Source organism: Melanostigma gelatinosum (assembly GCF_949748355.1).
Source record: "Melanostigma gelatinosum genome assembly, chromosome: 13".
NCBI lineage: Eukaryota > Metazoa > Chordata > Actinopteri > Perciformes > Zoarcidae > Melanostigma > Melanostigma gelatinosum.
Genome location: NC_136646.1, coordinates 9,949,052 through 9,972,437, shown reverse-complemented (window position 1 = coordinate 9,972,437; position 23,386 = coordinate 9,949,052). Strand labels below are relative to the sequence as shown.

The 23,386-nt window shown below is 46.9% G+C and overlaps 3 protein-coding genes across 8 annotated transcripts in view; 1 reads left to right on the top strand and 2 right to left on the bottom strand.

Moving 5' to 3' along the window:
- The window catches only part of LOC306786827 (RNA binding protein fox-1 homolog 2-like), a 44,251-nt gene extending 31,295 nt beyond the window's left edge, over positions 1-12,956 (top strand). For 3 of the 5 annotated variants that reach the window (XM_079281712.1, XM_079281710.1, XM_079281713.1), the window contains 7 exons: positions 4,736-4,823; positions 5,456-5,515; positions 5,780-5,966; positions 6,935-6,977; positions 8,941-9,038; positions 9,387-9,462; positions 9,691-12,956. In XM_079281712.1, coding sequence (XP_079137838.1) covers positions 4,736-4,823; positions 5,456-5,515; positions 5,780-5,966; positions 6,935-6,977; positions 8,941-9,038; positions 9,387-9,462; positions 9,691-9,735 — 597 coding nt within the window. In that variant the 3' untranslated portion in view covers positions 9,736-12,956. The remainder of the gene's footprint in view (positions 1-4,735; positions 4,824-5,455; positions 5,516-5,779; positions 5,967-6,934; positions 6,978-8,940; positions 9,039-9,386; positions 9,463-9,690) is intronic. The other 2 variants (XM_079281711.1, XR_013772510.1) reach the window with 2 other exon arrangements.
- A 1,544-nt stretch (positions 12,957-14,500) lies between these two features.
- LOC306786577 (G-protein coupled receptor family C group 5 member D) lies at positions 14,501-18,436 on the bottom strand. 2 transcript variants are annotated; one of them, XR_013772494.1, is made up of 5 exons: positions 18,137-18,436; positions 16,160-17,314; positions 15,591-15,742; positions 14,922-14,977; positions 14,685-14,766 (listed from the first exon to the last, which is right to left on the bottom strand). XR_013772494.1 is itself a non-coding variant. In XM_079281391.1 (4 exons), the coding sequence occupies exons 2-4, from the start codon at positions 17,256-17,258 to the stop codon at positions 14,689-14,691; spliced, it is 1,233 nt and encodes a 410-aa protein (XP_079137517.1). In that variant the 5' UTR covers positions 17,259-17,314; positions 18,137-18,436; the 3' UTR covers positions 14,501-14,688. The 2 variants fall into 2 exon arrangements, 1 of the variants encoding a protein (XP_079137517.1); XM_079281391.1 differs by lacking the exon at positions 15,591-15,742 and having other exon boundaries at positions 14,501-14,766.
- A 2,196-nt stretch (positions 18,437-20,632) lies between these two features.
- Positions 20,633-21,002, bottom strand: pde6hb (phosphodiesterase 6H, cGMP-specific, cone, gamma, paralog b; the record flags this gene model as incomplete). Its single annotated transcript, XM_079281508.1, is given in 3 exon segments — positions 20,633-20,750; positions 20,859-20,989; positions 20,991-21,002. Coding segments are annotated over 3 exon segments (261 nt in total).
- Between the last annotated feature and the right edge of the window lie 2,384 nt (positions 21,003-23,386).

Genomic DNA, 23,386 nt, shown 5'->3' with positions numbered 1-23,386 from the left:
ATTTCCATAGTTTTGAATTGGTGAGATTGTGAGTCGTTGGATGGGCCGAGGTGAGAGCTTACCAGCTCCTTGTGTCCCAGTTTTTAACCCCCCCCGGCTTTGGATGTGACCGGTGCCGTTTTGTTATCGGAGCTTTCTGTTGCTGCATGGTTTGAAACGATGTAACGAATGAAATGTGTGAGTATCCATGTGTGTTTGCTTTGTACGTGAGTGAAATTGTGGAAGAAAAACAAAGGTTGAAAGAAAAGGGGAAAGAGAGTTTTCTCTCTCTCTCTCTCTCTGTCTCTGTCTCTGTCTCTGTCTTGCTCTCTCTCTGTGATCACTTCATTCTCTTGTTGCCAGTCAAGTTTGTCTTTCTGTCCCCCTTTGTGTTTAATTTGAAAGCAATCTGTAGCCGTTTTCCCTCACTTTTAACCTTCTTTGTTTCCGTCTGCCTTCATCCGTTTTGTTTTCCAATTTTCTCCGTTTTTATTTTGAATTTTTATATTGTTTGACTATCAAACAACCCTCAGTGTGTTGTTTTTTGTGGTGACAACTAGAAATTACAGCCGCTTTACCCACGGCCAACTTTCCAAAGGCGTGCGCTCTTCTCTTGTGGCCTAACCGTCCCACACAGGAATGAGTCACGCCTAGAATACTTGTCCACTTGTCCTTTTGACTGCGACAGAGCCTTTTTTAACTGTTCCTGCTCATTTGTATCTCGGGAAGTGTTCCAATTCGCTGCATCTCAGCCCCTCGCTGCACAAGGCTAGTTCTTAGTGGGTAAGGCAATGTTTGATCGCTGTGATGATGCTCTGAGCGAGCGTCCTCTCTCCCTTTTTCTTCCTCTCTCTTCTTCCTCTCATCCTCTGTTCTGAGCTGTCACACTGCTGCTGTCAGCTTTTTATTTCACATGGGTCAAGGAGGATGAGGAGGGGGGGGGCATTTAGGTTTCTTTTGTTCCTGGGATTATTTGTTCCTTTATTTATTATATTTTTTCTGTTTCCCTGATGACTTCTGTGTGTTGTTGTCAGTCTCCACGGTAACCACTCGCTGTTTCTACGGCAACGGTAAGTTGTGTTCAAACATCTATCACTGAACTGATCCCCCCCCCCCACCTCCCCTGATATGGGCATTCGATACAGTCGTATGTACAGTACAATGTTAGTCTATCAGCTGATGTTAATGTGACAGGCCCCGCCCTACAAAGCTACTGCTGTTATGTAACATTCCAGCGCACAACACTGTATCACAGACACATACAGAGACAGACACACAGACAGACAGACACAGCATCCTTCACCAGAGTGGGTATTCTAGCAGTAATGTTTCCTCCACATACCCGTCCCCACCATGTCATTAACACCTCACCGGGAATGACCGAATGTAATCACCCTCCTCCATGCAATGACACGGCTATCTGCCATCCATCTGATTAATTCCCCATTTGGACTCGATGTATGTACAATTCATCTTCTTGATCAACGATTTAAAAAGACCAAAATCAACAGAAATGATACGAAGCTTTGCTCCTCGTTTGCTGCCTTCAGTTGCTCTGACTGGACACGGAGCAAATAACGCTGTAATAAAGTTTTATTTATTTTATTGACCTGCCTGCTTTTAGCTTAGTGTGCGTTTGTCAAATATCAGCCAATTGGTTTAAATGTGCATTTGGAGTTTATCCGGGCTTTGAGTCAATGTTAACGTTGAGCGTGTGGCTAGCCAGCATCTGCCGCGCCGTATTGCAGTTAGAGGGAATTTACGTCCATTTGCAATATTCATACGTTAGTCCTGTCTTAAGAAAGTCCAAAAATATTAGCAAATAACTCTCTCCCAAACGAGCGACCAAAGCTGCTTCTTCTGCAGCCGCAGTACGAGTTTGGAGAGAGCTCAAAGGATAAAACACCGGAATATTCCCCAGAGGACGATATTAGCTTAAAGAAGTCAACTACTAATTCATAATAATAACACTGATGACAAACATCAGCTGTCACTCCTGCATGTAAATTCCTTTTTTTTTTAAACGTGACGGCCGGTTTGCACTCGGCCAAATCATTATTCCTGGAGGCGAGAGGAGCTTCACTCTGTAACACCACTGTACAACGAGTGGACGGAGCGTCTTTGTCCTCCCAAGAACTCCAACAGAGTGAGACGTCTTCCATCCAGTCGCATTATCTAGTTACACTTTCATTCACATCAATGATTTAAAAGGTAAGGTGCTGAGGGGTATCTGTAATAATCCAAAAACGCTGCTTAGAGAGCGACGACAGACATTTAACGTCTCGTTGGAGATGATACCACACGTTAGAGACTTTGAGAGAGCGGCGCTCTCGTCCTGACCGCCGACACAACTTTCCAAATGTACAACCTAGACTTTAAAAAGTCTTTTGCGGTGCCATAAAAAATTTAACTGGAACTGTTATTTATTTTTCTTTAAAAAAAATGCATGTAAAAAGTCCGATGTGGTCCCTTATCAAATCCGTGTTGTGTCGACCATATGCATTTGAAAACCGATATGGGGTTTACCGTACTGTGTTTGGGTCTCTTATGCTGCCATGTTGTTTTTCTCTTTGGTTTGGTTTTCTCGTAGTGGATTGTCTGTGTACTAGTCGTCGTAGTGTACTGGTCCTAGTTTGTGACACACAGTTCTAATGCCTGGTGTCTCATGTTTATTTGATTTTCTCTCCTTTTTTTGGGAATGAGGACCTCTCTCTCTCTCTCTGTCTCTCTCTCTCTCTCTGTCTGTCTCTCTCTCTCTCTGTGTGTGTTCCCTCCATCCTTTGGTGCTCTGTTTCTCAACCCCACCACATATAATGAGATTTTCAGGAGAATGGTCACCAAATCTAATTGCTTTATTTGAATGATGCACCTTGGGATTTATGTTTTGTTTTTAAACGGATAATTGTTATTGGTTATCTTTTTGTGTTGCTCATGTAAACGTGTTTTTTTTTTTTCCTCCTCTTTCTCTTCACTCCATCGTTATGTTCTCCTGTTTATTTATTTTTGTGTGTACATGGACTGGCTCCGCCTCTTTCCTTCTCACCTGCATCCCTTCCTCTTTAACGTATCTGTCCCATCTTTGTCTCGTACGTGTTCGATGTGGGAGTGCTGCGATTGTTTTGATTGGTCTCTATGCTGCATCCGATGCTTGCTGATTGGCTGAATTCTTTTATTTATTTTTTTACTTTGGTTTGTAACTCACTCTTGGTCATGTGTTGCGCCCATATTTGGCTGCGTGTAATCTCTGTGTTATATGACTCATTAATTTTGTCAAACAAATGTATTTTGCACCCCCCTCTTTCTCTCCCTTGTATTTATTTCTTTATTTATATTTCTTTTTAGGTATGTAAACCCCACAAGTTTGGTTTCATATGGAAATGTGACTTCATTTTGTCCTGGTGTTGTCGTTCAGGCCGGACTGGGAGGGCAAACGTGGGACGAGAAAGACTGAATGTTGATTAACACTTTGAGATTTGCCTCCATATTCTGTTGATTTGCATGTGTTCCTGTCACCCAGTTCCGATGATTGCAGATGACACACACGCTGTACACACACACACACCATTAACATAGGCCGAACTCTTCATGAGCATGAGCTAGTCAACATAAAACTTCTCGTGAAAAGGTCACCGTGAATAGTTGTTCATTAACGTGGACAGTCGCGTCCTGCAGCTTCGGCTAATTGAATAGTTTGCCGGCAACCTCGCCATTTGCGATGAGGGGAAAAATGAGGTAAAGCTTGGCAGATCCAGAGCGTGACTCAGAGAGGGAGAGAGACGCTGTCGAGGCCTTAATGGTCTCCTAAATGGAGAGTGGGGCGTGTAGCGCTCTCCATTCCTCGGCCGCTCTCTCCCCCCCCCCCCCCCTCTTCTTTGTCTCTCTCGCACACTCTCCCCTCATTTAGCCAGAAGGTCATTAATCTTCAGGCTCGCCACGCAGCCGGACGTAGAGCAGGTTATTACGGAGAGCTACAGTCTCCTTCTCTTAAGACGCATCAAAGGAAGATGGGGATAGATCAAGGGACCGGAGTGTGTGAGAGCCTTTTGAAGCTCAGAGAGGAGATTATCAGCCATCTTGGATTGAAAGCCGACGCATTAGACGGAAATGTCAGCCGGCGTGCGCGGAACATGCGCGCACACCGGGAAAAAATAAAAATACATAGACAATATTTTCACCCGTGCGTGCCAAAGAACATGAACAAGTACAGCTCAGTTTTCCTCTGCTGTGCCCTCGTCCCCCTTTACAATGAGCCACCACATCTCTACTGGGTAGCTGGCCCATAGACTGGCTTTTTTAATTGCATGATGACTAAAAATACCCCTAACAGCCCCCCCATCTCCATCTTTTACACACACGTAATGAGCACTGGAAGAGTTAGCAGCCATGTCAGGAGTTCAGTTTGTTCTCTTCGATCACACCGGTAAAGTATAACACCAGTGACTTCGACGTTTTAGACGTTTATTCAGTCACGTGTTTGCGTGCGCGGTATTTTACACGTGACGCCGACATTTAAAAGTATTAATGTTTAATGACCCAGTAACTGTACACGGATGATAGCGCTGTCACTCTGAGAGATGCACCAAGAAGTACACAGAAAGGCAGGCCGACACGTTGAACAACACACACACACACACATCAGCCCTGTGATGGCGTTCACTGCGTTTGAGTCTGTGTTGCACTTCTTTGCTGTCCTGTGTTGACTTGTGTCCTGAGTGTCCGTGTCTCTGACCGCCTGCCCCCCCGTCCCCCCCTCCAGGTGAATAACGCCACCGCCAGGGTGATGACCAACAAGAAAATGGTCAGCCCCTACCCTAACGGAGAGGCTCTCAGCACGCTGCCTTACGGTAACGACTGCACACACACACACACACCCACACACACACACACACCGCCTCATCATCCGAGACAGCGTATGTACTCGCGGGGGAGGGGGGGCAGATGTAAAATGCAGCGTTCCCTCCCCACAGGCTCCACTAGCAGAGTCAGACCTCGTTATGTAAGGCCGGCTGCAACCAACAACCATGCCGTGTGTTTTAGTCGCCACCCACCAGCCGTGATGTGAGCTGAGAGAAAGAGGTGTTTTATAACACACTACAGATGTAGTTGCATGCAGCTATAAGCACATGTAGTATTTGTTGCAATAATAACGTCTCCTATGAAGACATGTGTATAATGTTACCATAATGCTACATCATAGTGTGTTATAGATGCAAAATAAAAGTGGGCGGGGTTAAAATAAAGTCTTGCCATCGGCGACCCGCTCTCTCTGCCCAGGTCGTCCATCAGCCCGCCGTGGCCCCTCTCTTTAGCACCCTCTGTTTGCCAGGCAGCATGAAGCCATGTGCCTTTCTTTTATCGTTTCTTATTTGTATATACACTCACCATGTAAGTGCAGCGGGCTTACACTGTAGGATTGAATGCGCTTCGTGATCTGCCCCATATTAATCAAGTGCCCCTTCCTCTGTTGTGTGACCAGGAGCGGGGTGGAAATTGAGTCCCATGATGGGGGCCATGTACGGACCTGAGATCTACGCAGGTAAGGCCACTCTACTGTCTCCCTCACCCACATGTTATATCCTCTCCACGGCCTACTTTGCACTTTAATCACTCTCCAACCTTTCATTTATATTAACGCACCACCTAGCTTTTCTCCTCACTTTAATCGATAGCAAGCCCTCAAGGCTGCAGTGGGACTGTTCCCCTTCAACTCCTTCTTTCCTCCTTAATTCATCCTGATTTCCTCCATTCACATTGTCCTTTTTTTTTTTTCCCGCCCTGCGTCGTTACCTTTCCTCCCTAGATCGCCTGCTGACTCTCCTTTCTCGTCCTTCAGTCCCAGGGTTCCCATACCCCTCAGCAGCAGCAGCGGCGGCGGCAGCCACCACAGCGGCGGCGTTCCGCGGCGCCCACCTCCGGGGCCGCGGCCGGCCCGTCTACAGCGCGGTGCGCGCTGCCGTGCCTCAGCCCGCCATCACCACCTACCCTGGGTAAGAGCAGAGGCGCCGCTTATGAGCCGCAGCCGCTGGCTTCGCGCGCTTCGAAGCCGTCCCAGATCTGCGGTGTGCATTTTACGCGACGCAATTTTAGAAAAACGAGTCGGGATCGAGTGTTTTGTTCAGGAAGCACCTCATGAATACCAATTTTCCGAATCATTTTTTCCGGATCCTATTTGAGCAGCTTGACACGCTTCTCGTGCTCGCACATTATTCACTCTTCACTCTCTTCAGCGGTCCAACTGGCACATTGTCAGTCACTTCTCAGGCCATTCAGCAGCGATGGGATTGCACCGTTGAAGGTTCATTTGAATAAACTCCCATCAGCAGATTAGCATAGGCACCAAACCACGCTCAGTCATTACACAGACGCAGTCAGATTTGCTACTTTTTTTTTTTTGGTCCCCTCAGTGTGCACACTGTGCATGTTGATGCTGTGCTGTGATGATTGGCTAATGGGGTTGCGACTGCTACGATATTCAGATCAAAGCGGAGTTGATTGGTTGATGGCCTCGTGGCTGCTCACTGTGATGATAATCAAATGAAGCTAAACAACATAAAATTGGGAGGAGGGGGGGGGCGGTGCTGCAGGAAATACCCTCTCCATATCTGCTCCACTGAAAACCGCCATAAAACGATCCATCGGCCCCTTTACTGCCTTGGTTTTCTGGTAGCCGGGGAACAACAGCGCATAATGGTCTCATTTCAGTCCAATGAGCTCAGCGTATGAGCCCCACGAGCCCGTCGTCTCATGCTTCTGGTTTCAGTGATGGAGCTCAAATGGAAGTTGTATTTCCTCTGCATGCTGCATGGGTGTGAAATAACTCCTTTTCTCTCCCTCTCTCTCTCCCTGTGCCATCTTTTGTTTTCGACCTCCATCCACTCTGGTTTTTGGGACTGTGCACCGCTCCGTTTGCACCCCCTCCTCCTCCACCACCTCTCCCATTTCCTCCTTCTCTCAGTGTGGTGTATCAGGATGGGTTTTACGGAGCTGCAGACTTATATGTAAGTAAACTCGCCTCCCACCAACACACCCTCTACCTCCCCCCCCCTCAAAGGAGTTTCTCCTGCGCTCTCTCTCTTTTTTTCCCGTCCGGGCTGATTCTGCATGAGCGCCCAGTCATGCACTGCACAGAGCTGCCTGCATAAAGGTGAATGATGGAAGCTGTTTGTTTTTTGTTTTTGTTGTTGTGACACAAACGCAGCTTGGGGTCGAAGTGGGTTTGCATTAAAATAGCCGTGAAATCGTAATGACAGGATGGAGGCTGTCAAACGCCACTATGGAGGCTGCTCTGTGGGCGGATGAAACAGTGTGTGTATCCAGGTTGACAACGGTTGTTTCTGTTCTCTCTGTAGACTAGTGTTTCAGGACTCAGTCCTTAGTCCCAGATTGCCTCAGGTAGGCTCAACTCAGCACCAAACCCACAGTTTGCATTGTTTTACTCCTCTGATCTTATGAATCATCTTCCGATCTGATCTGGAACATGTTGTCTTTTAGTTTAAAAACAAAAAGACCACTGCTTTGAATTTTTTTCTTTTTTTCTTTACTTCTCTACTAACTCACTGAAATGTGCTCTCTTTTTGACTGTGGGGAAGGGCTTTGTTTGTTTGTTTGTTTACTAAACTACTAAATTGTATAGAGTGTGTAGTTTTGAGAACCTGGTCTCTTTTGTCTGGTCGCCTAGTTTTGGAGAAACTCTAACATAAAAGGAAAATAGAAATTGGATGCAACCCATGACTGTTCATACTAAACTAAAGGTTTTCATATCCTTATAAATTGGAGGCCACCATATCACAGAACGGGTCCATTCAATGTTGGGATGTGAGATGTCTTTCAAGTTGAAGAGGAGAACACGGCCTCTTCCTGAATTAACCACTCCGATGATTACTGAAGCATGTGATCAGCTGCTGCATGCAGACATACTGTACAGTACTACTGCTGTCCCCCTTTCCCTCCACTCACCCAGCAAGCCTCGTTCCATCTCTCCCTAATAACCCCCGGTTGCTTTATCCCCCCCCCCCTCCGCCGGTGTCTCTCAGAATGCCGGGGCGTTTCTGTTGTGCTCTGTTCTAAACAGGTCCAAATGCAGTGGTGTTGTGTTTTTGTTTGTTAGGTTTAATTTGGCTCATGCATGTCGTCTCAGTGCGGGATGATGTTTCTAGTCAGCATAGGCTTGTGCGGGTGTGTTTGTGTGTGTGACTCTTTTTCTTTTCCCATCTTCTTCTCTCTTTTTTTTCTGTCTCCAGAATCCTCGTGAAAAAACACACAAATATTAACAAATGCAGTTGTTTTTGTCATAAATGTATCCACTAGAAGTCGTGACTCCTTTAGTGTGAGACGATGAGCTTTTCTCTATACGGCCTCAGCTGTGAACAGTTTGTCTTACCCCCCCCCCCCCCACCCCGTGTCCCTCAGTGGTAATAATACAATCTAACTCAACCTCGACAGTCCAATTTCCTCTCACTGATAAAGCTCTGCTGTCCCACATCCAACACCACCCCCGCCTCTCCCCGTACAGAAATACAATATACTGACACACACTGTAATTCAGTTCTGAATGTGTGTGTGTATATATATTTATTTATTTTTATATATATATATATATATATATATAAATGATGAAACGTTTTGGGTTATTAGTTTTTTGTTTACTGAATACAAGGAAATAAAAAGTTTAAAAAAAGAAAGTATTATTTTAAATGTTTTTCTAATTTTATCTTTGAATTGTGCATAAAAATATTACAAACTGTAACAACATACAGTAATCATGGTGTAAAATCTATGAAATACATTTTTAAAAAAGAGGTAGAATTTGCACATTCATAACATTTCTTCATAAAATAATTAAATATCAGCATATTCTATCTCTATATGCCCCCCCCCCCAACCCAAAAGACACTCATTAGCCCAGGTGTCTTCCTCCTCTCAGCCATGTGTGTGTGTGTGTGTGTGTGTGTGTGTATTTAGGGAGGCTATGCTGCTGCCGCAGCCGCCGCCGCGTATCGCTACGCCCAGCCGACGGCCGTAACCGGAGCGGCCGCCGGTGCTGCAACCTACAGCGACAGGTGAGGTCGAACCCCCCGGACACACAAACACGCCAGACTGTACAACACAAGAACGGTCTGAAACCAGCAGAGCTGAAGGACGATCTAAAGAGAGAATCCAAGGCCTCCGGATTAATACGTGATGCCTCGGCTCTTTGATAGCAGAGAGACGATACCGGTTATAGACGTACCGGATGTGTAAGAACATTCATGCTCAGTGACGCCGCACGAATCAACAGATATAAATCCACCTTTTGGGGGAGAACAACGCTGAGTGGCTACATCAGTATCATCACGTGCACTACAGGGAACCTTTTTGGTTTTTTTTTAAATAATTAAATAAAAGTGTAATTTCTTGTGTGTTGCTAGTTACGGCCGGGTGTACACTACAGATCCCTACCACGGTTTAACTCCGGCCGCTGCTGCCTACGGAGTGGGAGCCATGGTGAGTGAACCACACGCATGACTTGTGTTTTTAAGACACTCAGCACTTTCTGTTATTGAGAGGCTCTGTCCACTTCTGGCTGTTCTTTGGATCCACTATTGGACTTTTTGTGGTCTCAATGGATGTGGATTTGTAGTTCAAGTGTGGACTACGTTTTCTAGATGAACTAGATTCTCTTCCCAACGATCACACATAGTTGTAACTGTTGTCCCCTTCTGTGTCTTTCAGGCCAGTTTATACCGGGCAGGATACAGTAGGTTTGCTCCTTACTAAAACTGAAAATCACCACCGGGGAATTTCACACATCGCTCCAAAAACCCTATTTTTTTTTTTTTTTTCAAGCTCTTTGTTCGGCAGCATCCCCCCCCCCCCCCCCCCCCCCCTCCCTCCATCATGTCTCTGCAGGCGGACTATAGTGACGACTCGTGTGTGTTTTTTTTTTTTTTGTCTTTCTCTTCGTGGCGATGGAGGTCATTCGCCACATCCTACAACTCAAACTCTGTTTCTGTACTCTTCTGTGCGTCGCTGACGCGGAAATCAACGACAAACCTGCCAGGGAGCGAGTCCCACATCAGAGAGCTGCAGCCCTTTGAACTACGGGGGCACAATTTAGGATGCTTTTTAAAACACTACGGGACCTGGAAGGAGAGAGACTGCTCATCCTGTGTGGTCCTGCACACCTTTTTCCGACAAGTCTTTGAACCCGAACTGATCTTTTTAAACACTACACAATAATGAAGCTCCGGGCGGTTCGATTCAGAAGATACACAACGTTCAGCCTGAGGGAACCGGGAGACATCTGGTCTACAGAAAAACCACCGCGACGACGAACACTGCATGGGAGAAAAAGACACGCCTCTTTTGTGTCATTTTTCCAACATTTCACTTTTGCCGAATTTAAAAGGAAACACAAGAAAAACAGCTAATGTTGAAAAAAAAAAAAAAATCTAAAAAACGGGGGAAATGACAAGGGGAAAAAATGGAGTGACTTTTTTTTCTGCATTACCTCAGCTTGTCTTTCGTCTGTTTAGTTTTGCCGCCACCGATAAGAATTTGCATAGAAATGTCATGTAACGTGGACGAACTGTCCACTGTCTTCACATCTATTACTGTAGCTGCAACACTAAGACGGGACGCGCAGTCATCTACGCTACGTTTGTCCATTATGAGAACCCCCCCCCCCCCCCCCCTCACACTGCTTCTTTCACCCGGCCCCATTTTCTCTGGTGTCTCCTAAACCGTCAGACATTCCGGCCGTGACGGCGAAACGGAGCGGGTCAGACGGACGAAGAACCCAATCGGAAAAACTAGATTTAGCAGATGTGAAGCAGGAACACCCACGCTGGGAAACGAATCATGTGCCAGTCAGCCAAATGGGAATCCCTCCTGGCCAATTGAGATATTTCTGCTGTGAGGCAGAGCTGCTCCGTGTGTTTGAAACTCGGCAGAACAAGCAGATCCCAACAGAACGGCCCAGATTAGAACACATTGGAAACAAAGAGGTTGCAGTCCTGTGATGGAGTAATGAGAATTTATCATTTTACTATTTATATTCCTCGTTGTTGTTTTTTTAACGCCACATGTCCACATGGTTTTTGGATTTTTAAAGCCGTCGTGATGCTCTCTGGGATTGTTCGGGCCTTATGGTTTTAACGTCTCTGTCCTGTATTTATCACATCTCCGTATACTCTCACCATGTTATTGATATTATTTGCCTTTTTTGGTTCCAAAGATTTTCTGAAGAAAGCACATTTTCTTTTGGGGTCCTGATGTATTTCTTAGTTTTGTGGTTGATACATTTCTTTCTGTGCCTTTTTATTTTTTATATATATATTTTTAATCTGTGGGTTGAAGCTGCATCTTTCAGCACAGTGTTGAAACAGCACCCCGGGAAATGCCATTGAAGCAGCGTCTACAATAAAAACAAGAGACAGAGCAGCAATTTGGGGAATTCTGACCCACAAACGGAGAAACAACAACCCGGTTAAATTGAGTTCAGTTCACACTCATTTATTGGCCTTTTTTCCCTTTTTAGAGAACGCACGACACATGCTGTGGAGTGCGGAGGTGTTTTGCTGCAGACAAGGGAAATCAGAGCAGATTGAGTCATGAGGGATAAGCAGAAAGGGTCTGGAGCGGATATTTTGTGTTACGTTTTCCATTAGGGCCGAATAACTGGCAAAGTACACGGAGGGGAGACGGCCACAACAATGTGGAGCGCGCCCTGTGGCCCAACGGCGGCCACCTTTTGGAACAATGAAACAATGCTTGGGAGGTTAGTGGAGGGACATTGTGCCGGTGAAGGTGAGAAGCTGAGCCATTGATCATTAGCTGACAGGATAACAACGTCCCCTGCTGTCTTTTCTCTTTTCAGGGGGCACGGACAGTGCGGGGGGGTAATGTTTTTGTATGATTGTGAAAACTGTGCAGTAGGTCCAATGAGTATTTCTGACGCGCAGTACCTCTTCTTTTTTTTCGTCTTATTATTCCTTACAAGTATTATCAGAAGAGTTGCTATGCATGCTTTTGTGAGAGAGGAAGGCCGTCAGCCAGAGAACCCTTTTTCATCGTAGTGCATGAATTTCAAATCATCGTGCTGGATGAGGAAGATGAGGAGGAGGGGGAGGAAAGGAGGGTGTTTACATAGCAGGAGGTGGAAAGGACTCTGATGTGATGCGAGGTGAAGAGAGAGGTAGAGAGTCTGTTGAGGCAAGCGGCCAAGTCGCTTTGCGGGAGCCGCTTCAATAATCCGGGTTATCGCCGCTCTGCGCCTCTGTAACCGCTGCTGTGATCACCAGCCGTGTCGGGGATGTGTGGCGTTTAATTTGGCACGTCTAGGCCCCCCCCCCCCGTGGTTTACTTTTATAATGACAATACAACTCAAGAACATTCACCTTAACGACACGGCCCCACCCCGCCTAATGATTATTCTGCTGTAAAATAGGGAGAGAGAGAAACAAGTCACGCGCGCAGCGCTGCGTGAGGCTGGTGAACGGCCAGCAGCTGCTCCAGAGCAGGACGGTGAACCGGCCACGTGCAGATGCTCGTTTAGCGGAGTCTCCACCTCGCGCTGCCCGGTCGAGGCGGCGTAATCGTTATCGAGCAGCAGGCCGCGGTGACTGTGTGCTGGGTCTAATTGGAGCGAATCTAGGGCTGCTGGAGCGCACACACACACACACATATACCTACACGCGCACACACACTATGAGAGCAGAGGTTCTCCTCAGCCGCTGACCCCCCCCCCCCCCCTCCCCCGCACTGTGCTCGAGTCAACCCAGTGGGAGTTTGTGTACAGGGATCTCATGAATGAGTTTGAATTGCATGTGTTTTTTTGTTTTGTTAGTCACATGCTCTTAAAAGCTCATTTATCCAAGTGATTCTGTTTTTTCCAATAAGTGACATGTATTTTCACATAATGTTTTATTTTTTGCCATCCTTGTGTTTATTCTCCATTATTATTGAATGTATATAATAAATAAACTGTTTGGTTTTTATACTGGTCTGTGACTGCTTATTACCTCAGCACCATAGCTCTTATATCATTGGTTTATATATGAAGGAGGTGATGCTCCCAGGTACACGCGGTTTGGTTCTAACCATCCTGACATTTCCTTCCCGCGCATGCGTAACGATCATCGTTTTCTCTCCAGTGTTCGTCTGGAATGAGTCTACCCAATCAGGAGAGAGACTTCTCCAAAGGCGGAGGAGCTGAGCGGCATGTTGCAACCTTTTGATTAGAGGCCAAACCAAGATTCACTTCTCACACTGGGCACAAACCAGCGCGAGTCCGGTGATGGATGGAGGTAACGGCCATTGACGCCCGCTCGGCTGGGTTGCACTAACCAAAAAAAAACTACTGCGAGATAAGCTCCACCTCCCAACTTTTTCATCGCTGCCACGGGAGAGGTCGGGATGGAGGATCTGGAACAATCTTTAATTGCATCTGGAGTAGATGGCCGTTAATGGGCTGGATGTGGCGGGAAACCTCATCTCCCTGCTAATTGCTCTCATGCACAAGAGGCCAATTGGCAGTTTGATGGCATGCACTCTGAGTATTTGGAGTTGGGCTCATTGGAAGAATAGATTGAAGGCCGTCTGATAAGAGAGGGGGAGGGGGGTCGTGTTTGAAGATTGGATCTATTGAAGTGAGGATTTGACCTTTTTTGTGGGTGTCGGACTCACTACAGGCCACATAACAGGCTGAATCTAGTCGAAGCTATTCCTGTCGTTGGATTTAAATCGTGCTGTATACTCTACTACTTCAATCATTTCACAGGCATGCGTTATTATACGGTGTTCTATTGCCAGGCCTGTTCTTTCAGACAGTGAAAGTCTAGCAGTCAGTTCAGGCAGGTTTTGTCTCGGTGCGTCTAAACACTGCCCCCTGGTGGTTGAAGTGTGGTACTGCATCCCTGCTCCCTGAGTGTTGGTGGAGCCTCCGGTCCTGCTGCCATGGCACTGACTCTCATTTAGAGCTTTTGGTGCGCCATCTGTGCAGTCTGTGAGTGGGGAGACACGAAGCTTCATAGCAAGCACATCATTTATAGATTCATCTTTTATTCAGACCACCTGCATGTGTCAGAGTAGAGAGCCACACCTTGTACGCCTGCCATCTTTTTATGCAGGCGGAACACATCCATTGCTTTCACTTGACAAAACCCAGCGACTGTGATTTAACTCTGAATATGAAGCCGTTAATCAGTGATGGCACGCGTCTACCACGCTGCTGACGGGTCTCCTGGGTTGTCTCCCTTCCTCTCTCATCCCTCCTTTCTGCTGTTCACAGAGGCCTCTGCCCCTCTCAGCAGTTTGGCACCTTCAGAGTGACAGTTTCACACTTCCTCTATCACCTTGGGGCTGTTATATACCATCTCAGAGCTGCACACACACACACACAGTCATGATGACTCCCTTCTACGAAGCATTTTATGTGGATTTCCCACCATAATAAAGCTGGACTATCTGCACCCATCCAGCCTCCACGGGGAAAATCAAGCAGATGAGTCATTCTGCTGAGTCTCTTTTTTTTATTTTTTTTATTTTTTTTATTTGGGACACAATATTTTACATCCTGGCACATTTGAAATAACTCTTATGACACCAAACAAAGTATTTACATTTGCACATAAAAAAGGTAGAAAAAACAAGTACAGATCAGTGCATGAGTTACCTACAGTTTAGTGTTATCTATCAGTGTGGTGGAAGAAGCAGAAAAAATGATTTTATTCAATATTCATCATAAGGTTCCAGGTAGTTGGTGGTCTGCGGGCGAGGAATGGTGTAATCTCTGTCGGGGTCGATTTCCTGAAACACACAGAAACATAGAAAGCCGTGATGAACGTTCATTAACATTACAATGTGACTCGGCTAGAATTGCCCCCAGCAGGGGAGAAGGTCACAGCTCTTAATTGTAGGCGTCTGCAAAGTCAGATTGTTGATCCTAATGCTTTAATACTCACTGTCACGGAGAATTCAGACTCGTAGGGCGATCGCAGAGATTGCTCAGTCCTCCTGCCTGAAGGGAGACACGCCATCCAGTTAGCTCATTATCGGTCCATTACGCGCTCTTCGTCACAACGGAAGACACACTTCCCACAGTCGATAGTGGGAATCACTTTGTAATGTTGGACATCGGCTCCATGTTAGTGTTTTTTTCTCTTTTGTTCGCTTGTAGAGTCTTATTTTTACAATTTAGCTGTGTTATTTGTACAGGAAGTGGACAAAAAAGGCCTTAAAAACAAGACTGAAGTAAAATAATTTTTTTCCTTTACAAAAAAAGTTGAATTCATAAGCAGAAAAACAAACCAATGCTTAATTTAACAATCTCAGGTTTTTTTTGCTGCTACAGCCTTACTTGGACTGGTATGACCACTAGTTTATAGCGGCTAATGTTTGCTAACGTTAGCAAACTTCAGATGGTTATTGTTGTGCAACTGATGTTAAAGTCAGTTTTCCAACTTCATAACTCTTCTCTTGTAGTGCAGTCGTTTTATCATTTGTTATGAAATTAAAAGGTGCTAAATACGGGATTGGGAGCATTTCAATTGCCTCTCAAACGTCTCCCAACATGGAGACACCTGAGCCGGCGGCTAGCAGCTAGCAGCGCTGACAGAGCTAACAGTGTTTACCTGAGGGGGGAACCGGAGCGTGGGGTGCCATGACGGCGTTATCGGCTGTAACCATCATACGAGAGCCGTGCAGAGCGGTGGCATTGAGCTAACCAGCGGGGCACGCTCACATGCACGCTCACATGCACTAAAAGCACTCGCGGTTGTCCCGGCTATGTCAACAAAGCAAGGAGAAGCTCAGATTACAACACACACACACAGAAGGAGGGCGACTTTATTCTCTGCTCAGGTAGACATTGCTCCACTATATCTGTACATAGATAATAATTGTTAGCTGCTACATTAATGCTCTTAATCCTGTTTATTGCACCTTTAAATATCTTTAGTTTTTTACTGTTGGTTCGGACCCAACAGGCAATGTGAAGATGTCCCCTTGTGATGGGGATTTTATACTATTTTATGACATTTTATGAACCGAATCGAAATTAATTGCTGAATCGATTGAGAATATAATTGACAGTTGCAGCATTAATAATTTTTACACCCCTCGTCTAGCTTCGCCCCTTTGCACGATTCGCAACCTTTCAGTTGAGCGCCGCTCAGTTAGGCCAATGAGGAAAGCTTCTCACCTCTACTCTTCTCACTTTCACTGTCAAAGCTTCCGTTTTCTTGCCCTTCCTTCGGGCTGCCCCGTCCCGTGATGTCGGCACTGGGGCTGGTCCAGCCTGCAAAGCTCAGCGGGATATCCTTGGACTTGGCCTCCCCCCTGCAGAAGATGGCGATCTGGGACAGCCCGTGGCCCATCAGTAACACCCAGCCGTTCGTCACCAGGGCGATGGAGAGCACCGGGTCATCCCACCGCGGCCGGCGGTCCACCTCAGGGTTTCCCCTGACGAGCATCGTGATCCACACCACCCAGATGCAGGCGGAGACCAGCAGCGTGAGGAAGAGCAGCGCGGCCCGTGCTCGGCCCTGCTGGGGGGCGGTCCCCGTGTAGCTGTACGTGAAGCAGGAGCGGTACAGGTAGTGCAGGGAGAGGATCAGGCCGATCGCCAGCAGGCACAGCACGTAGATCTGCAGCATGACGAATTCCTCGTGGCTGTACTCGCAGGGCTTCTTGTCCCGGACCAGCACTACGATCATCCACTGGGTAGAGATGATGACCTGCACGGTGAAGAGCCCCAGGGCCAGGGCGGGCTCCCCCCAGCCGCGGGCCGCCGCGAAGCCCAGCAGAGAAAGGCAGCGAGCCAGCAGGCAGGAGAAGGCCAGGGCGAAGAGCACGCTGAAGAGGAAGAGCCTGGTGGGGCAGGTCTGAGGGGTGAGGCGGATGATGAAGGAGAAGGTGATGGCAAAGATCCCCGCTGTGGCCAACAAGTACATGGACATGCAGGCCACCGTGCCGCCGATGCTGCTGCGCTGGTTCTTTGATGAAACGCAGATCCACAGGGACCAGAGCAGCAGGCCAAAGAGGAGGAACATGCTGAACAGGAAGCCTGAAGAGGCCAGGGTCTCCAGCACGATACCCCACGCTGCCCGGCGGTCACACAGGTACCTGTAGATGTGGTTCAGTTCTCTGCCGCAGCCTGGCACGCCCTTCTGGGGCGAGGTGCTTGTGGTGTTGGTTGAATTGTCGTTGGTTGTCTGGCATAGACAAGTGAGAGGGACGTAGAAGAGGAGAACCAGGGGGAACAGGGGTTTGTGCATCTCGGATAAAAAGGCCATTTTCATGTTTAGTTAGTAATCCACTTGGGGATCCAGTCCTTCGATAAAGAAGATCTTTTGTCCTGAGACAAGAAGCACAAAGAATTTCAACAACACCAAACTGAAGTACACGTTTTCCTTTAAGCACGTTGACATTGACTGAGGGCTCTGAAAGCAAGCATGGGTGAAATGGATGACAGGATAACACAAGAGGTCACAGCGTGGAAAACAGGAAAAGGGGGAAAGCGGTTTGACAGCATGAGCGCAGGAGGAGGCAGCGCATAAACATGCCAGAACAAGGCAGAGGAGTGTTCAACGCTGAGAGAGGAGGGGGAGGGGGAAACGACTGCAACATGGAGGCGAGACATGAAAGGTAACTATTCCGCTGCATCAGCTCATAAAACTGCCACAGACAGACATGGACACACACACACACAGACAGTTTACATGCAGTTCAGATTGGAGGTGAGAGATCTTCGCTCCTGATAGATGATTGCTGCTTCCTCCAGCCTGTGACTGAGCCTTTGTTTGAGAATCAAAGACGACCTTTAGCAGGACTATCACTCCGTGACTATGACCCCGGACCTCAACTTTGCCCCCACACTGGCCTTCATCTTTGCAGGTCAAGATTTGTAAAACAATGGCTGGAAGGAGATTACTCCCATCTAAATATAAAGGCTCGGCTTATTAATGCCATTTTCATGATAATTCTTTAGTCAAAGATAACAGCTGTTATTAAACACAACTGATAACACGGAGTGCACAAGAATTCCAGAAATTTGTATTTTATTTAAGGACAAATAGATGTTTAATAGAATACATGTTTGGTGACTATGACTTAAACTATTAAAAAAGCAAACCACAAAGAGGCCATCTTTATAAAGAAAAGAAGAGGGTGAACTTACCCTTTACGCTTTGGGACGTGAGAGTAAATGCTTCCAAATCGCACCGTGAAAGCCTCGATTTGTGAGTTTGGTTGGAAGCGTTGTGCCAAACGGGGCGGCTTCAATGCGCCTCCTCTGCTGATGCCATGTCTCTGTCTCTGCCAGCCCCCAGGAAACAGCAAGAGAGGACGAGTGGGGCGCGATGGAGTCGCTGAGGTCGCTGGAGCCACCCGGGGAGAGAAGGTTGCTTCTCTCCTTGCATCAACAGGTTGGGTAAGAGCAGAGAAACCTGCACCCCGATACTCTTACCTTCCTATCAGAGCCCTGTGTCCCTGTGTCCCTCCCTCACACTATAGGTGGGGCTCACACACCTGGAGGGGGATGACACACACACACACCCACACACACAGGGAGGGAGAGAGTTCACTCCTCCCTACGTTGTGAATCCATAAGAATTTGCATCCCGGATCTCGGTAACGTGTTTTTATTCATGTGAAACGAAAATGGGGTGAGAGTCTCGTCTGAGGGAGTCCACCTGACTCATCGGGATACAGAGCAGAACCGGACCGTCACCTTAGTTACTGGCAAATCACAGGCAACAACATTTGGAAGTGGCGAGTTACCCTCGGGGGGGAAGAGTGCTTTCAACTGTTGTCTTTTACAAGTCCATACGTAACGCCTCAACTCGTGCCCGTACAAGTAAAGAGTTTACAGGGTGTGGTCCTTCTTCAACTGTATAGTCGCTCTGCAAAACACATGCGTGTCTTTCTAATCTGCAAGCCTGTTTGCTGCAGGAGCAGAGTGTGTGTGCACACACAGTATATCTGTAAAAGTGTGTGTGTCGCACGGGGGACACGATTAATTAAAGTCTATCGATACAGAATGCTTCAAACCCCCAAAGTCTCCCCCGATGTGTCACCTAACACCCGGGGAATTCAAACATGACGTCATGTGTTTGAAGTGTCCCACACAATTCACACAAGTGGAGTGTTTGCGTAGGGATCATCTGTCACTCAGCGCTGACAGCAGGTCGCTGTTTTGAAAGACAAACCCTCTTAACAACTATTGTATGAGTTGCTGACGGATTTTGTACAAACGTTCAATGAATCTGACCGACTTTCCCTGAGGGGTGTTTGTTGTTTTGTCCAGCCTCGTGTCATTCTCTCAACAGTGGGATGGATTGCCGTGACAATCATTTCCACCTCAGGATGAACTGGGATAACTTGGGTGACCCTTTTAACTTTTTCATCTCGCACAAACAGGTCAAAATTTCAATTGGCCCGATTCCTTTGGTTCATGACGGCCAACCAGGAAGTCATCATCGCACCGGTTCCCTCGGCAAGAAGCCACTGGGAGTTTTTCATTGGATTCTGGATTATCGCACGTCTTGTTCCGCAAGATCATCTTCACAAATGAAAAACACTAATGAGATGAAGCGTGATTGCGTTCAGCAGAAGTAAGAAAGCTAAAGTTAGGCTATAAACAAACAAACACCACGGTCACATGAGTGCGAGTCGACACAACAAGGCCGTGAAGGTGGACTACAGGCGGGATGACGTTTTGTAGTCTCATTCAGCCACTTGTTAGCAACCGCCTTTTTAAAGTGAATTCTCTTGAGGGGTGATGACTGACGTGTTTCACATTAAAACCTCAGAGCTTATTTCAGCTGTCAAACCAAAGAACCCATTCAAATCACTCACTGACTTCGAGCCGAGTGACTCATTTCAGGGTTTTAGAAATCATTCCTGCAGCACTCGATATTTGCAAAACTAAACGACATTCCCATCAGCCTCAGCTGTGTGCTGTTTTTAATGCTAGTCAGCACATGTTAGCATGCTAACACGCTAAATCAAGATGGTGAACATGCTGACTGAAACGTCCTCATGTTAGCATTTAGCTCAAAGCTCTGCTACAGCCTCACAGATCAGCTAGCATGGCTGTAGACTCCTAATATACAGTATTCAAAAGTAGGCAATAATTATATTATTCTATAGCATGTATTTTTAACAGAGAGACATAACATCGTAAGGATTTACTGTTTGAATATTGTTAGGGGTGTGATGTGCGAGCTGGGTCTTATACTTACGACACCAGATGATTTATCTTCCCTGTCAGATGAGAGAGAACACTGTATCTTGTTAATGCCATGATTTGTTTTGCTTGTCCTACAAAGAGCCACGTGGGAGTGTGTCGATGTCAGGAAGCCTTAAAATGAGCGGTAATTATTATTAGATGTGCTCGGACAGCATTGGACTTAAGAGGCAGAAGGAAATGTCATCAATTTGAATGAGAGGACTGCTGGGAAACGTTTGGAGAGTATACCTTCATTTTGCATCGCATCCTAGATCCTCATTAGTGACAGTAAATCATGATTCTTCTTTGTTTCCCTTTGTTTGACATATTTATTGCTTGAGATGAATTCCATGATATTTCATCTTTCATGTAGGTGTTCCATAAAAACCGAGGGCCGGACGGAGGAGAGGTGCACGCAGGCGAGGAAGGCGGGAGGCAGCCGGTTTAGATGATGCCGTATTTGGCCAAGTCGCTGAGCTCCATGTCGCCGAAGGCTTCCCACGGGCACACCACTGTGATGTCTGTGCCGAGGCCCTCCATGCCGGGGATATCGTCGCCAAAGCTGCAAGGAGAGAAAGCAAAAAGAGGTGAGCTGCCTGAATGTGATTGTTTTGCATTGACTACAAATAAATCGATGTATAAATATGATTCATGGTTTTTTTTCGTTTACCCCTTCTGGCCTGGCTTCGGGGCTTTGCTCTTGAATGTACGGGTCTGCCTCTGCTTGAACTTGGGTGGTCCCTTCTTGGGTGTGGTGGGGCCGGCCGTTACGCCGGGGGCCAGGGCGCTTCCTGCAGGGGGGGGCGGTGTTCATGTCTGCTGAGGGTCTCCAAAAGAAAGGTGACATCAGACGGAGATCACAGTTGACTCCTGTGGCTCTCTCTCTCTCTCTCTCTCGCTCTCTCTCTCTGCCCTCTGTTAATCCCGTTTCCTTCCAGCCCTCAATGCCAATCAGAAGAGATCATGCAGATTAGCTCTAATCCCACTCCGCTCCGCAGCGGTCCACTTGCCTTCTTGAGCAACAGGGACGTCATCAGTGGGACCTCTGACTCTTCCATGAGCTCTTCAGCTCGAATTCAACCGCTGATGTTTGATACTTAAGATATATCAGGAGACTGATTACTGAATTACAAACTATTCCAGCGACATCATCTGTGAATTGTTTTCTCTTGCTGACCTAGTGAGGCTGCATCACGACACATGTCACGGTGTTGTTGTCCGCGACTGGACCTGCGTACGTCCCCCGTCTGTCCTGTCCCGTCCTCATCTGCATCCCGATCTCAAGCGGTATCCTGTCTGAGCTCTTGTTCCTCCTGTGACATCTGACTCTGGTAATCCTGGTCGGGCAATTTGACAGAGGCGGAAAGCACCCTGCCGCGGCACGTTATGTAACTTCGACTACATGTGCCCCCTGCCGCGGCAGATCTAGGGGCCCCGTAAGCGAGGGTCACAAAGTCTGTTGGGCCGCTGCCCAACATGTTATCAGTCATCTGCTGCTGTGCCGCTGAAGCCAATCCTCTTTACACCGGGCATCAGAAAACACACACACCTGTCCTCTCCTTTTAAGATTCTGCTGACTGCCTATCAAGAGTCCTTCTTTTACACACATCACGTACAAACACGTCAGAGTTTTCAGTCATATCGGCATTAAATCCCTATCGTCAAACTCTTAAGTGGTCCTCATCTGAAATCTTCCATTGTCGATGAGCTCAGTGCCTTGAAGCAGTGCACAAGTAGTTTCTATTACCATGAAAACATTATCAAAGTTATGATTGAAGTAAAAGAAAAGAAAGTCCTTCATAAGTCGATACGGTTGTTCTCACCTGTTGTCACAGATATCCCGAGAGGCCACCGCCGATCTCTGATCAGAGAGATAGTTTTCCGTGTTGTGCTTTTATATATCCATCTCTAATCCCCACATCCTCCTCTTTCCAGTCACATGGGACCCCCCTCACCTCCCCTCCCTGACTCTGATTGTCCTTGTTCCCATCATGCCACCCTCCGCTGCCCTCCCTACCTGGGAGGCGGCGCAACCTAATGTGGGGACGGCATCAAAGGTCTATCTGGAAGGATCCGATCGGGCTCATCCCTCTAAACCCCAGCACGCATGCGATGAGCTTTGTTGTGAGGTCAATGTGAGATGCTGCTTTCACGTAAACAGACGTCAAACTACAGTCTCAAATATGGTCTCTTGACACTTTGAATTTGATTGAAAAGGGAATCTTAAAACCAGCAGTTCTGTTCTTTCTGTAATGCATTTTGAGCACTGACGGTACTTAAAAAGTGTTTTGATGAATCACTGCAATAATCAGGTTTTAGCTGTGAGCTGAACAGCCATGCTGCCTGACCTCTCTTCATGTTAAAGTGTTGTTAATCAGCAACAAGTGTCGGTGACCTCCCTCTCTCCCCCATCATGATGTCAAACATCACATTTGTGCTAAATCAAACGCAGCTGTTTGGTCCGGAAGAATCGTCATCAAACTGAACGAACAGCTGGTCCAGTTGCCTTCGACTTCATGCCTCCACACGAGAAGGCAGAAAATCCTCACAGACCAGTATTTTTAACTTCATTTAACTACAGTATTTTAGGAAAGGTAAAATATTTAGGACTACATTAGAAGATACCATGGCTGATGAGTACAGTACATCTAAACTGGTGTGATATAATGATCCTCATGATTTGGCCTCTGCGTGTGGAAAGTGTTGATTTACAGGGAGGATACCCGGATTAGCTTGTTTGGAAGCGGGACAAGAAGGCTCCTGAGAAAGAAAAGCCATGACACAACCACACAGCGCTGACGGGAAGGTACGTAAGCAGACGTTGTTGTTCTTCAAATTATCCAACCAGGAAGTCTTTAAAACCAAAGAGACGTTTACAGACTGACAGACTTTACCACCAACTCACACAGACCCGGGGAAAGAAGAAGGCCTCGGTCGCCTCTGTTCCTTGTGCCATTCTTTTGTTCTTCATGCTCTATCTTGATGTATATTTTGCTAAAAGATGAATAAATTGGGACTAGATGAGGCTGTTGTAGTCACAGCGGTGCTTTAAACTAGATGCTAAAGTCAGCACGCTAACATGCTCACAATGGCAATGCTAATATGCTGATGTTTAGCAGGTATGATGCTAACCACGTTGACCATGTTTCTTTAGCATGTTGGCTAACATTTAGCTGGAGGATCACCAGAGTCATGAGG